Source organism: Micrasema longulum, unplaced genomic scaffold (genome assembly GCF_059751315.1).
Source record: "Micrasema longulum isolate JH-2025_06_02 unplaced genomic scaffold, ASM5975131v1 h1tg001720l, whole genome shotgun sequence".
Lineage (NCBI taxonomy): Eukaryota > Metazoa > Arthropoda > Insecta > Trichoptera > Brachycentridae > Micrasema > Micrasema longulum.
Window position 1 is genome coordinate 219,000 of NW_028278898.1, and position 15,264 is coordinate 234,263.

General features: G+C 30.0%; 1 protein-coding gene across 1 annotated transcript in view; it reads left to right on the forward strand.

Annotated features, from left to right (window-relative positions):
- The window catches only part of dpr18 (defective proboscis extension response 18), a 115,653-nt gene extending 102,030 nt beyond the window's left edge, over positions 1–13,623 (forward strand). Inside the window, exons 5-7 of the mRNA XM_088237423.1 lie at positions 468–864; positions 3,960–4,063; positions 13,453–13,623. Of these exons, the coding sequence (XP_088093549.1) occupies positions 468–864; positions 3,960–4,063; positions 13,453–13,580 (629 nt within the window). The 3' untranslated portion in view covers positions 13,581–13,623. The remainder of the gene's footprint in view (positions 1–467; positions 865–3,959; positions 4,064–13,452) is intronic.
- Positions 13,624–15,264: the final 1,641 nt, after the last annotated feature.

Genomic DNA, 15,264 nt, shown 5'->3' on the forward strand with positions numbered 1-15,264 from the left:
ATGGCAAGTATTTGAAGATCATCACTTTTGAAACAAAGCGAAGTTTGAACTTTCATAATTATTCTTTGTCAAAAATAACAGCATTTACGTAATGTATCCATAGAGATTAAATAAGAAAATAAAAAAAATGGCCGTCTTGATTTACACTATGTACAGGGTTTATGACCGGTCATTGATTGGTTGATGTTATAATTTCGTACACTGAGCAACATTTCAGTGGGTCAGATAATATTTTAAGTAGTGATGTTTCAATGTTATTATTTTATTGTTAATATTAAGACCCTATAAATTGTATACATAGACAATGCCCGTTAATGAATAAATCAATGTTATTCCCTATCATTGCTGCGAAATAAACAATTTAGGGATAAACTTCTAAAGGGACAAAGCTCAATACCAATTCGTAAGTAATTTCTCAAAGTATTGGTGATATAAATAACATGTTTGTTTTTTCATTTTTTTTTCAGCTCCAATTTTGAAGATAGTGGACGAGCAAGGCCACGAAGTTCGTGACCGGTATTATAAAGCTGGAAGCTCTATCGAGCTTTCTTGCAGAGTATCAAGGGCCTACACAGGGACGCTCAGTTCTGTGACAACTTCAACTCACTCACCTATATTCAACAAGCCTATATTCACCCTACCCACAACAACGACAACTATCCCCCCGAGTGTCGACAACCAAACCTTAACATACAACTCCTCGGAGCCGAGCCTGCCGGAGAATGTGACGAAGCCATTGACGAAAAACAATAGCTCGGATGGAGGCAAAGTAGATAGAACCACCGAGAATAATAATATTTATGGAATTACCTGGTACAAAGATGGCAAACTTCTCACTGAGAAAGTTGCGTCAAGTAATATGAGGTAAGTTAGATTCAACTTGAGCTTGAATTAGTTTTCGCATTCCCAAAGGTAGGCTTGATTTGATATTATCTTCGAAAATATTTAACCTACTACTACTGGCGATGGGTAAAAAATACCCAAAGTAAATTTAGAAGCACAATAAAACGAAGACTTACATTATAACAAAGTTGGAAATCTTTTTATTTTAATAACAAAAAAATATTAAAATTCCTGTTGCATTTTAGTCATTCAATTTGTCAGCAGGTTCTTATATTTTATTTTCAATAATTTTAATCAACCTACCTACATAAATAATAATCATGAATGTGTAAGACATTCTTTCGATAATTTCTGTCTAGTTGCACCTGCATGTTCAACCTAAATAGACGTATAAAGAACTACCTGGCCGATTTTTCAGTATCCGATCTTGTATCGCATATTCAAGAACTTGTAAAAAATATTGTATCGAGAATGTGACTTAAAACTCTTAGTTAGGACATAAATTTATATATATATATATTTATTGAACTTTTTTCCAAAAACGCATAAAATGTAAATATAAAAAATACATCTTTTTTTTCATCAGCCACACACAGAACTATATTTCTCGAAAAGAAATATAGTTCTGTGTGTGGCTGCTTTCAGGTAAAAATCCCGAAAAAAATAAAAAAAGAGGGCGGAAAAAAAACTAAAAATTCACGTTCATTCATTCAAGATCTCGGGTCTTTTTTCTTTTATTTCATTGCATTTTTAAAAAATAAGAAAGATATTGCCAATGGGTTTAGTTTTGCTTTTGTTTGAAACGAAGTGATCAATTTCTTTAATTTATTAATGTGTAAGCTATTAAATCGTAAACTTTAAAGTTTAATCGCACAAATAGTGGTGTGTTAATATAAGCGGAAATTTGTATTCAAATGCAAAATTATTTTAATAATTTGAGTAAATTATATTGTTTGTATCGGTCACCAAAAAAAATGTAAAAAACATTGTCAAATATAAATTTTAAAAAGATGCAAATTAGTGTTTATTGGCTTTTTGGGAAAAACTAACCGGAAAAAAAAAATTCTTGCCGAGTTGTGGTCTTGTGGCAAGTGTCTCAAACTCGCAAATCAGAGGTCTGAGGTTTGACCCCCTTTCTACCATAATTAAATACCAATTTTCTAATAGCGTGCTATTTACATCTCTGCCAAGGATTCTTTTAACAGTTAGCAAAATCTATTATAGTCGATGTGTTCCCACAGCTAAGGCAAATATCCACGAATCAAGACTGCCTAGAATTTGCCATGACTATACCTATTTTTATTTAAATCAATTCTAAGACAAAAGGTAAAGTTAATTCAATGAATTATATATTGGAAATTTCATTATTATTAAGGCTTTTATGAGCCTGTTGATTGGCTTAAAAAAATCTCGCTGAAAATTTAAATATTTTAGTTAACAAACAGAAAAAATACATATTTCTTTAAATTCATTATAAAAAACGAATTCAATTTTTTTAAAGTTTGTTTATATTTATAAAATATAAGTCACTTTTTTTATTTTTAGCACCCATTTTTTGAAACAAATTTTAATTTTAGATTTGCCCACCGAATTTCAAATCAGTTTATTTTTATCGACAGACAAACAATTCCTTTTTATTTTATTTAAATTTATAATTGACAATTCTTGGTGGAATTCCATTGAAATGATGTAATAACTTTTATGTAAATAAAAGTTATTACATCAATTCTTTTTTAATTTCATTATTATGATAAAATGATTAATAGGTTTCCGTTTCAATTAAATAAATTCATTTAAAACGCAGGCTACTTTCTGTATTTTTTTAATATTATAATGATTCAACTTCAAAGGTTTTTATAGTTATGGACGTAAAAATAATCGAATATTTTTCTTAAGTGATAAGTCTGCTGAAACCTCAGCTCTTTAACTTCACAAAAATCAACAAATGGAAGAATTGAAAAAATATGAATGTTCAAACATCGGCAAAATGGTGAATGTTACACAGAGTGTAAAGTGGCCACTTAAATACGCGTAGACTTCCATATTTCCTTTATTTAAGGTATTCTCCATAAGTGTTGTAATTTTTTAATGACTCCCGAGGGGGTGAAATCCAGTCTTTTTTATACGAACATTTGGACAAACTCAAATATTGTATATGTTTACCATGAATAATTAGACTTTCTTGTATTCGGCATTTTCATTCGCTGAGGGAAGGAGTCTGGAAATATATTATAAGTTTTAAAAATCAACTTGATATCTTGGTGGAGTTATTGTCGTTAGGAACCCACCCAACTGGAACTAAAAGGCTCTTACTTGTAACACTGAGCTAGCTGGGGACATTAGGGGCAGGTACAGGACATGTAGGGATGAGTGCAGATTGACATCTTCACCTAAATGTTAATTTTGTGGTCCCGTTCAGTACTCTCACCTGGATGGCCGATGACCAAGTACTTGATACTTAAAAGTATCTAAATCGCCTTCGTATATTCTTTTACTTCTTGGCACAAACCACCCCGCGTGTGGAGCGGAAAAAATCCAGCTCAAAAAGCGTAAAGCCCTACGGTTGGGACCAAGTACTTATTTATTTATAGAACTGATTATACTGTTCAAAATTTGATTACTTTTGACATCTATGGACGATTCGACAAAGAAAAATTAATTGTTTTTAAAATATTTATATTACCGACTGAGTTACAGTCATTTTAAAATATCAGTAATATCTTACTTCCTACTGTAGAGGTAAAGCAGGACTAAATTATTTTTCTTAGGTAATTACCATATCTTTTATCAATTCTGATTTCTATTACTACTTACATACATTATTACATTCAGAAAAACTGTATTTATTTAATTTAAATATTTTTTATTTTGTTGTTCATAAGAATCTATAAAGATTATTTATCAAGTTTGCAGATTCGTTTGCTATGTAATTATTAAATAGTTTTCTTCCCATCACTATTTTCTATCGACCGTCTCGAGGTATTCTGATTTGTCCCCAATAAGAATAACACAAGCTGAATATTTAGATTTATGAGGGTAAATCAGGTATGAAATTTACAACGCACCGTAAATTGGATAATGATTTACGAAATTCAGATTGTGAAATTGATTTTCAGTTCGACCTTCAAACTTTCTCATGCCGACCAAAAAGACAGCGGTGCCTACGCGTGCTCTATTCTGAACGCCTCGACTGTCACCGTACAAGTACAGGTGTTAAGTGGTAAGTAGATTACGCGTTGTTAACTCTTATGTACCGTATAAAATTTTTTATTTATATATTCAAATGTGTTCACTAGTGTTAATCAGTGAATATTTACTAGTTGTTGGACATGCAACAATTATTCGGAACCTAGGTGTCATCATGGATGGGAGGCTCATACTGAAGCGCAACTAGCAAACTCAAAAAATGTTTCTTCTGCTTTGCTTTTCTGAGAACATAAAAAAATTAAGAAATGCATATTTTGCACTAGGTCAGAGTTCAATTGGATGTAGTATAATGGGCTAGGGTGGAGCTGCAATCACAATACTTGACTTGACAATGATTAAAGTTATATTCAAAAAGATTTTCCGTTATGAATCGAAACCATTATTTTGTAAAGCCAAAATTTTAAATGTTGAAAAATTGTTTCTAAAGACACTTTTAGTATAGATATATAAAAACTAAATTTCACATATCATAACCTATTTCAAAAACACTAGATCTAAAGCAGAAGGTAGAAGTAACATTTAACACATAAAAACTTATTTTCCCAAAGGCATTTAATTTCTTAAGGTCTTCGTGTTAACAATATTCTCCAACAAGATAAACTAGATGTTTAGCAAAAACCATATTTAAAAATTCCCAAAAAAAAGATGTTTTTAAACACGGTAAAAAGCCAGTTGGAGCAGCAACTAAAAGTTTGTCTGTGATTCAACTTTTTTATGTCATGGTGTCGTATTTCTAAAAAATGTTTTTTTGACAAATTTCATACCTTAATGTATATCACTAGATTTTACTATTTTTAAATTAGTTTTTACCTTCTTGGACTTCTTTAAAAAAAATCAGTTTCATCCACTTTGACAGTTTTCATTAAAAAAAATATATTTTGTAAGATTTTCATGATTTAAAATATAATTTCAACTTTAAAAGAACTCTACGTAAAAATTATCTCTTGACATTATTAAGACTAAATTAATATGCTGTGGATAAAAACAAATATATATATATATAAATAAATAAATAAATGCTGCCTACCCTAGAACAGGTATTTACTAAACCTAGTGAGGATAGGCACTGTCTAATATGATGTATGCTTAGAATTTAATTAAATTTGACATAATTGTATTATTCACAATTTTATTCCATTTTTTTATTCCTTTTCATTGTGTAAATAATTATGTAACAAAATAACAGACAATACGATATTTAATCATTAACACAAAAAAACACGTAACTAGGAAATAAAGATAGGGAAGAAAAGCTTTAAAAAAAAAAACAGTTTCATTTAATGAATTGCTTTTTGATCATAATAAAAGGACATAGGTTTACTCGTAAGATGACAAACTGGTGATTTTTTTAATGCTACCTAAATGTAATTGATATAAGTAAGATGCAAAAAAAAAATATTGTTACAAATCTCTAACTTTCAAACATTTTCAAATAAACGTCTTAAAAAATATTTCGAATTTATTAACATATCGCATGTTATTAGAAAAAGAATGATAATCTCATTTGTTATCTTAGATAACAACAAAAAACAACATCCTTTTTTTGCCACCTTTATAGAATACCTGAAGCATTTTAATGTTTCCCCCAACCTTCCTTCATTTCTTTATTCCCATTTTTTCCGGATCCTCTTCATGTCTCTTTTCAACTAAAATCATTACTTGAACCCCAATCTGCCAAAATTTATAGTGCAAATAAAGATAATATATTAATTATGTATTGAACAATTAGGTCAACAAATATAAATACGAGTAAGAAAAAATTCTACTTCAAAAATTCTCGTTCAAAAGTTTATTTACGTTTTATATTTACAACACTGTTGCAAAGCGATTTCAGGTATTCCATTATACCTTCAGTGTGATTGATTTCGTATGAATAAAAAATATTTTCATATTGAACACGTGATATGGGTGATTTTTTATGAAAACAAGGCACATTTGTTATGAAGGGCTACAGCCTCAGCCAATCTGAAATGTGACAGTTTCAAGGTTTAAATAAGATTTATAAGTTCAATTTTGTTCTCACGCTTATTTATTCAATCTTAAAATTTATTTTGGAAAATAAGGGAATACTACATTTTGGTATGTTTTGTCTTTTTCGGGTGAACCCGTGTTCGTTGGATTCATTCCTATTCGACGTTTTGGATACCATTCCAGGAGTCATCTTCAGGGTAAACTATATGTTGTAAAAAAAGCCGACCCACGCATGGTACAAATTACAAGAACAAAAACACCTTATTTTTCCGACACAGCACATAGTTTACTCCGAAAATGATTTCTGCTATGGAAGCTGAAACGTTTGGACGAATCCAAGCTAAACAAAATCACCTTAAAATGCGATGCATATTTATTTATTTATTTAAACGCCTTGTAGGCTTTTACGTGTTTGACATAAAAAACATATAAAGGCAGACATGTATTTTAAACAAAAGAAGAAAAAAAAGATTTTAAGAAGAATAATAAAAAAAGAAATGCAAAGAAAAATCATCTTTACATATTAGGATAAAATAGATGGGTATACGATACATATAGAACATACATATAAATGTATTGCAGTGGAGGGAACCAAAGTGCATTTTATATCAAATAATTTGATTTACATTAAAAAGACAAACGTGTGAAGTAGGAAAAAATAAAAATGAATTAAGAGTTAAAACTTTTTTTTTTTTTTTTTTTAATCACCTTTAGATATTAGTAAAAAATAAATGGATATACGTATAAATACCTACATATATTGCAGTAGAGATAACCAAAACGTATTTTTTCGTATAAGTAGTATTACAAAAAGCTTTAAATTAGAAGAAGTTAGAAAAATAATAATTTAGAATACAGATAAAAGTCAGTAAACGGTACACAATTAAAATCAACATATTATTATTTAGGTTTTTCAATTTATCGGTGGTAAATTGTTCCACTGCATTTTTCAGTTCACAAGTATTTTATTAAATATATCATTTACGTATTCATTTGCAAACTCATAAATTCCCCTTATTGGCGAGTGTGCCCTGATTAAAGTTACTGTGGAAATCTACGCACCTTTTTAATAAATTTCATTTCATTTGAATTTACTTTTAAAGTCTTGAGTTTTTTTTTTCACAGACAAAAAAAAAAAACGTTTTTTTTGCAATCAAACATAAATAACATTGCAGTTTATATAAGAGTACGCATATGTAAAAAAAAAACATTTCGGCTCTCCGGAATAAGCCTAAGGCTATTGGAGTGACCACATCCACAAAAAAAATCATTATTTAAAATTAAAATAAATAATGAATTTTGCAAACATATTTTTTTATGTTGATAATTGAAATCAACCTTTTAAAAAAATTACAATAAAGACACAAGTCACTCTATAACTTAATTAAGTCTTGTGTTGATTTGAGACAGATAGAGTACCGAAACAATCAAAGATCATTCAAAATAAAATTATTTGTAGAAATAACAATATGTATTTGATTAACATGAAATAACTTCATCGAATTCAAAAATTTGAGAGTGGGTTGTGGTCTTGTGGCTAGTGTTGCGGACTCACAGATCGGGGGACTGAGGTGTAAGACCCACTTTGCCCCAACTTGATTTCAATTTTTAACTAGTGAGTTATTTACAACTCGTTGAAAATGGCCACAATAAGTTTTTTTTTAAATACGATATATTTACAGAAACAAATGAGAAATCTTCAAAAATGTTGTAAAAAATATAAACTCACTTGATATAATTTAAATATTGAGCTTTATAAGGCAGTGGCAATTTTACACAACCAAACGGGTGACAGCTTTACGCAAAACTGATCCCCTCATTTTTGCGAATCATTTTTTAGAACTAATTACTTCAATGGCCGAAGCTGCTCAAAAATGATCAAATACGTACTGACAGTGATTTGTTGCTTCAAAAAATTTTCATTTAAGAGATGTATGAGTTATTTTACACGTGGGCAGCGATTCTAAATTTGTATAGCCCGATACATCGTGTATTTAGTTCGTAATATGAGGTTTGGACAAATTCGTACCAAGAAAAGAGTTAACAATACTTTTATCTCTTACGCGTTTACAAAACGTTATTGTTTAGGTCATTTTTGTTGAAACATTATGATGTAAATAGGGTCCTAAAAAAACACTCAATATAAAATAATTGTAACTGACGTCAGCTACAATTATTTTATATTGAGTATAAAATAATTGTAACTGACGTCAGCTACAATTATTTTATATTGAGTGTTTTTTTAGGACCCTATTAACATTATATTGTTTAAACAAAAATCTTTTAGCTCATTATTGTATGTTTAATGCAAATGTTAAAATCCATTACTTATCTACGGTCGATAAATATGTGTGAACCCTCTAATTTCGCCGCTAATTTCGAGTCATAGCGGCCAACGCCATACATATAACGAACTGAGCGAAGCTTGTCAAGCTGCTTTCTCACGTTCACTAAAGTCGGCGCTTGGCTGTGATATTAGGGAACGGTGGAGGGGTCGTGGTTTTAACGTTGATCGTTAGGAAGAATACTTGGCAAGAATGGAGGGCCAGCACAAGTTTCATACCAGATAAGCTTTAGGGTAACATTTCGTAACGCTGTATAAATATGTGCACATGTTTAAAATAAAACAATCACTCATATACTACAGACCCACATCGACTAACACCGAAAGTGGTTCGACCGTTGGAGGATCGCCACAAATCCCACGAAAAGCATCTCTATCCTATTCTCCGGAAGACTCCTGCTCAAAAGACCACAAGGCAATATCATCATCATGTTTGGAGAGAGGATAGCTTGGCACCCAACAGTAAAATATCTTGGAGTTACACTCGACCAAAAACTCACCTGGCCCGAAAACATCAAACTTAACATTTGCAAAGCAGCCACCTATGCCAGACCATAGATAATAACAGCACACTAAACATTAAGACAAAACTACTCTTATACACAGCACTTCTTTGTCCCACCATTACCTACGCTTGCCCGATCTAGCAAGGGTGAATTGTGTGAAGCGATTATGCGCAGCTCACCATTATATTTGATTATCCATAATAATGTTTGACGGTGACTTTATTTACAGAAAAACAAACAAATAATTACAAGTTCGTTGCCACAATTCGTATGTTTTCTTAAAAAAATATAAATAAAGCATGTCCAGCGCCAGCAATGAGCTAAGGAACTAACCAATTACTCGAGCTTATCTCTTCACACAAATGAGTTTACTGTATTTTGAACATGTTAAATCCAGTAGCGGGATTTTTTCTTGCAGATTACACAAATTCTTTGAAGATTCTCGATTTTTTGGAAAATTATTTCTTAAGGACTATTTTTCTTTGAGATGATACTTTTGACATATGACTCGCAACACACGTGGCGCTCGATGCGGCCATTTTTGGCATTATTAATTTCTAGAACAAATCGGCGAGTTGACATTTCAATCGTTATGAAAATACTTAATACTGACTGAATGTGTTAAATTAATGGATATCATATCTTTACAATATAACAAATCAGGAAGTTACGTAGTTTGAGTTGATTTCATAGATGAGAGTTTTGTATCACACAGAACCACAGAAAAAATAGCAATATATAGAATCTAAAACTTACATTATATAATTTATCTACTGTGTAGGTACGAATAAATTATATTTTTTATGGCTTACCTGTAAATAAAATCACCGTTCGCTACTGCGATCTAGGGTACCGCCAATCACATCCAAAAACTACAGTGTTTCCAAAACAAAACTCTACGCATCATTCTACAAGCCCCATGGTTTGTCAGAAACACAATCACACACCGGGACACGAACACCCAAATACTCGACACTTACATAAAAAAATTAGCCACTAAGTTCTTCCAATCTATACACCGAAATTTCAACCCTTCAATGAACGGGTTGTGGTCTTGTGGCTAGAGTCTCGGACTCACGAACCAAAGGTCTGTGGTTCGAATCCCACCCTACCCCAACTTGAGTCCCATTTTCTAATAGTGAGTTATTTACAACTCGTTGAAAATGGCCCTCTAAATTAAATATTTGTGTAAATCATCAGAACGCAAATATCTATTTAAAAAAAAATAATAAAAATCACAGGCCTCAGCCTGCTAGATTCTATAACTGACCCCCTTAATTTCCAACCTGTATCCATCACCTACCCTGTTCCTCCCTTACTTGATGGACGGGAGAAAAGGGACAAAGAAAAAAAAGAAAAAAGTAGTACTAAAAAAATACATATCCAAAAAAAATACAATAACCAAACAGTATATAAATAAACATATCTACCAGCCCACGATAAAAATACGTATTTGTCATCCCGTATATCAGGGACAATACAGCCCATCACAAAGTCACTATTTACTACAGACCATGGAAGTGAGAGGGCAACCCTACTGAGAGGGTACTCTATTACGCCACTTTAAGACATAAAAAGAAAAACTTAAGAGTGATAAATTAATGATACAAAAATGCAATACAATTGACCTGAATAGTAACAAATGCACATGCAACTTTATAAAAAATGTAAAAAAATAGAAGATATCTAAGAATCGAAATCGATTGTACCTTGGACTGGACAATTCACATAGATAATGTTTGAGCAAAAGTTTAAAAACTTGTGTGTGTATTTAATAAGGTAAGAAACATTCTTGACTAACTTTAAATCAAGTTTACTACTCAATGTGTTGAACTTTTATGGATTATGGAATAATTGCTTGGGGTGGAGCCAGCAAAAGTTCTAAGCATACCATAGAAATCTCACAAAAGTATGTTCTCAAGGCTCTGCTTGGGGTCCCTATCAGAACAACCACTACGGATGTGTTTAAACGAGTAGGTGTTCTGAACGTCAGGCAACTGTACGCTAGAGCATTTCTTGTTCACACACATGAAAATGGTGGGAGTAAACATAATACGATCTATGAAACAAGATAAAAAAAGAGACAACTATTCGTGCCACCTAAAATAATAACATCGTTTGATTAAAAGAGTTACATGTACCTTGCTCCCAAAATTTACAATACACTATGACTATGACTTAAAATTGAATACAAAGAAACAGAAATTTAAATTATTTGTTAAAAATGGCTTCTGGATTTGGGTCCCAAGAACTAACTTGAGATGGTCACCCCACCAAAACCGTAGTATATTTTAATGTAGTTATGCTGAAAGCAGTCAGTCCACAATTTTGAAAAAATGCAATATTTGTGTTGTCGGGTGCAGTAAAGTCAATTCTATGTTCTGTTAAAAAAAGCCAGGCTGCTTTGATACAAAAAACTTTAATAAATAATCACTTTTTGAAAATAGTATCGATCACAAAAACGGCATTCCTCAATTTGCAGAAAACACCCACCGCACCAGAAAAATCTTACGGTACAATCGTTTAAACGGGTCAAGCACATAAAAAGATTCTTGTCTTTACGAATATATTCATTGTTTATCATTTGTTTAGGTCAAAAATATTCAAACTGCTGTGTAAATTTGGTTATTGACTCTTTTCACAAATATGTTATTATCTCAGTTTTTTTTTTTATGGCTGGCTGTTTTTTGCATAACTACGTTCATTTGAACTCCGAATAATTGTTGCATGTTTGCTATTTACATTTTGTGTTTATATCCATACAGTGTTATTTATTATATTTAATTTATTTATTATGTACTAGAACATAAAATTAAAATAATGTAAATGAATGCCCCGACACGGGTTATGCTCAGTGAAACAAAAAAATTATATTTTACGTGAAATAAATAAAGAAAAATAAATAAATGTAAATAAAACAGTGATTGAAAACAGTAAATACTCTCGTATAACTCCATTCTGCCCGATTACTTGTCTTCAGATCTTTACTCAACCACTGATTTACAACCCGCTGGTCACCATTGTCAGCCGACAGTATTTTGAATAAATATTCATACCTACGGGGCTACTGATACCTATCGCAGCTCGCAGTAGAATAGCACCTTGCTGAGATTGTACAGTCTCATAATTCTTTGTACGAGGAGGCAACGCGTTTTGTACAATAATTTTTCATCCCTTTATAGGTACTTTTTTACTTCAGAAATATCGTTTTTAAATTTTAATTTAATGCATTTTGATTTGCGTACAAAATTATTTAACTGTATAAAATCATGTAAAAGGCCAAGTACAGTGTGATTAGTAAAATAAAATACACAACTTAATTAACAACATTTTGAGTTTGTCTGGATTCAACTCTCCAAGGAGCTGTTAATATTAACACATTAAAAGAAAGATGCCCTGTAGATGCATAAACTTCTATATCAAGTTTTCTAAAATGTTTGTCATATCTGTTGTAATATGTTTAACTTAATTAAATTGATGTTTTCATGAAATAAGGAGTTTCATTTTTATAAATAAAAATATTTTTTCATCACCATCATCATTCCCTTTTCGCACCTGATGGTGCATGAGGCACTGTATTGGTTCACCAATCGCACCGTATCTTGATCATTTTTGTTGCATGAAGGTAAGGTGATTTTGTTATATCAGTCTTACTTGATGCGAAAATACCTTTTTCAATAAATATTTTATATCAAATATGTCAGAAATTGAACCCGCGACCTCTAACGTGGTAGGCAAACGCGCTGACCATTACACCACCAGGCTGACAATCTTTGTAACATAAGTATATATGACATTATTTTATTTGACAACTTGATTGGAATTGTGTTATTTACCGTTGATATCGATGATTGATTAAGGCACATGTCAGACCGATAATGTATGAGGTCAATAAATACCTTTTATTATTTGAAATGAACATTGTTTCCCTTGAGATTGAGAAAAAAAGATACTTGTATTGTTAATGCCGAATAAAAAATACATTATGTTGAACTTCCCCCGAGTAATGTAAAATAAATATTTCGATGTACGTTTATACAATTATCATCGATCAACCCTCGCTGACATTTTAGTAACGAAACTTTCAAATATTTTATCGTAAATTTTCCCTATTTTTCCGAAACCTACGAAGCATTCAGATAAATATTTAATCATCTGGTAAAAGTTTGTTAATAAAAATGAAATTTCTTAAATTTTTCGCCACAATAATTCAATACATACATTTTAAATTTATGAAAACGGACCTTTTTCTAACAAAAAACGTGGCTAGATTTTTTTATAACTTTATTTTTCAACCACAATCGTAGCAAAGTAACATTCAAACCAGACATATATAAATATAAAAATGCCATATGTAAACATGGAAGTCAATAACCTTTAGACAGAATGGTAAATGTTATTAAATAGTTTGGAAAGTGGTTACTTCACCCAGCCTATCATAAGCTCTGTAAACGCCTAGATTTCCATATTATGAACAATTTTCATATATTAATTAATTTGATTTGTAAAAATGTCCCCCATTTTTGTGCATTTTTTCGTATAATTAAAAATACTATTTTATATTTTTTACTTTTTTTACAGGTGAAACACAAGCTGCTGTACACCACGACACATTAAGTAGTTCTCCGTCAGCATTTAAATCTTCGTCATCAATTGTTTATAGTGTTATAATATTGATAAATAAATATTTCGGACTGATTTCAGATTAAAAAAAACATATGAACATTTGTTATTTGTAGAATATTACCACAATTAACCGATTTATCGTTAATAATTTATCGTTAAAAACTAACGTATATATAAAATTAGTAATATTATTTTGTAAATAACTACATATATTATGTACGTTTGTTTTTTGTTATATTTCCTGCAATTCAAGGAAATTAAAAAATAAAGTAAATATTGATTTTTTGTTAAAAATTTTAGAAGCTTTGCTCATGATATAACTTAATATTTTTTTACAGCCTGCTGATAAAAAAAATATTATCAATGTGATAATTAGATTATGTGTGGTTTTTAAAGACGTCAAGTTTTAAAAATGGTTGAAATATTCCGTTTTTTTTGTAATTTTTGGAGTGGAACACGTTTATTCAGTAAATTATAAAATGTTTGATGATTTAAAAATATTATTTGTTCGTTTACAGATACCTACAAAATTATTTAAAATGAATGATATTAAAGGAAAAAACATGTCTTACTACAATGTGAATTTTACAGGCGCTATTTAGTTTATTAACAATACTATAAATATTGGTGATGTTTAAGTACATATTTTACATAAATACAATACAAATTTAACGAAAAACGACTGTTTTGAAGAAGCAAATTATTTAATCAAATCATAATCAAAAAAATAATCACTTCGTTTTACTTTATCAACAAAACTTATAAATATTTGTCGATAAATCTATTATAACGCCACTAATTAAAATAAAATAGTTTTGTCTGACCTATTAATAACCCTTCAAATTTGAGGTAATTATTTAAACTGTGTGTTAGGCAATGTTTATTACTTTTTCAAAAGTTCAGAAATACACATTATGTTGACTATGGATAATTTTTGAATTTGTAAATAATATGCAAATAATATAATCATTATACGTCTGTTGTTATCAAATTAATTATCGTACTGTTTTTAGGTTACTAGGATACTTCATTAAAAAATTTCCGTATTTTGATCGTATGGCTGGATAAAAGTTTGTTTTATTTAACACCATGAATTCAAATTTAAAATAATTATTTTTTTTAACCATCTGAAGCTTTCAAATTATTCGTTGTGTTTCACTGGGGCTAATTGCATCACAAAATGTTTGCATTTTAATAATTGTTGCAATAGTCAATTAATTAAATATTATTAACGTTTTTCACTAAATAAATTTTGAAAAAAAAGATGATTATTTGAAGCATTTCATTTTTATAATATTTACCAAAAATATGTATTTTTCATAATTTCTTTTATTTATTTAAAATATTATATAATTACGTAAACACCTAATATTATATTAAATCCAAGTCCATTTACTTATTAGTAAAACTGTGAATATTATGTATAGTAATTTATAAATAATGTAAATATTATATTATACTAATAAAAATACCTAAAAGGTTTGAATGAAGTTCAGCAGCACGTATTGGCGATTTGTCAAATATTATAGAACCAACTTTAATCATTTAATTATATATTTAGTATCAAAAACAGCAAAGTAAGTTTTGTTATAATTAGTTGGAATGATATTTACGGTGCCATTTTTGTATAATCACCTAAAGGAGGTTGACTGACATAACGGTGAGACGCAAAAGGGCAAATGCAAAATAAAGGAATTAATATAATAGTTTAAAAAAATATTTTTTTTTTTTTCCGCAAATTTAATTCCTAGAATACCAATAATATAA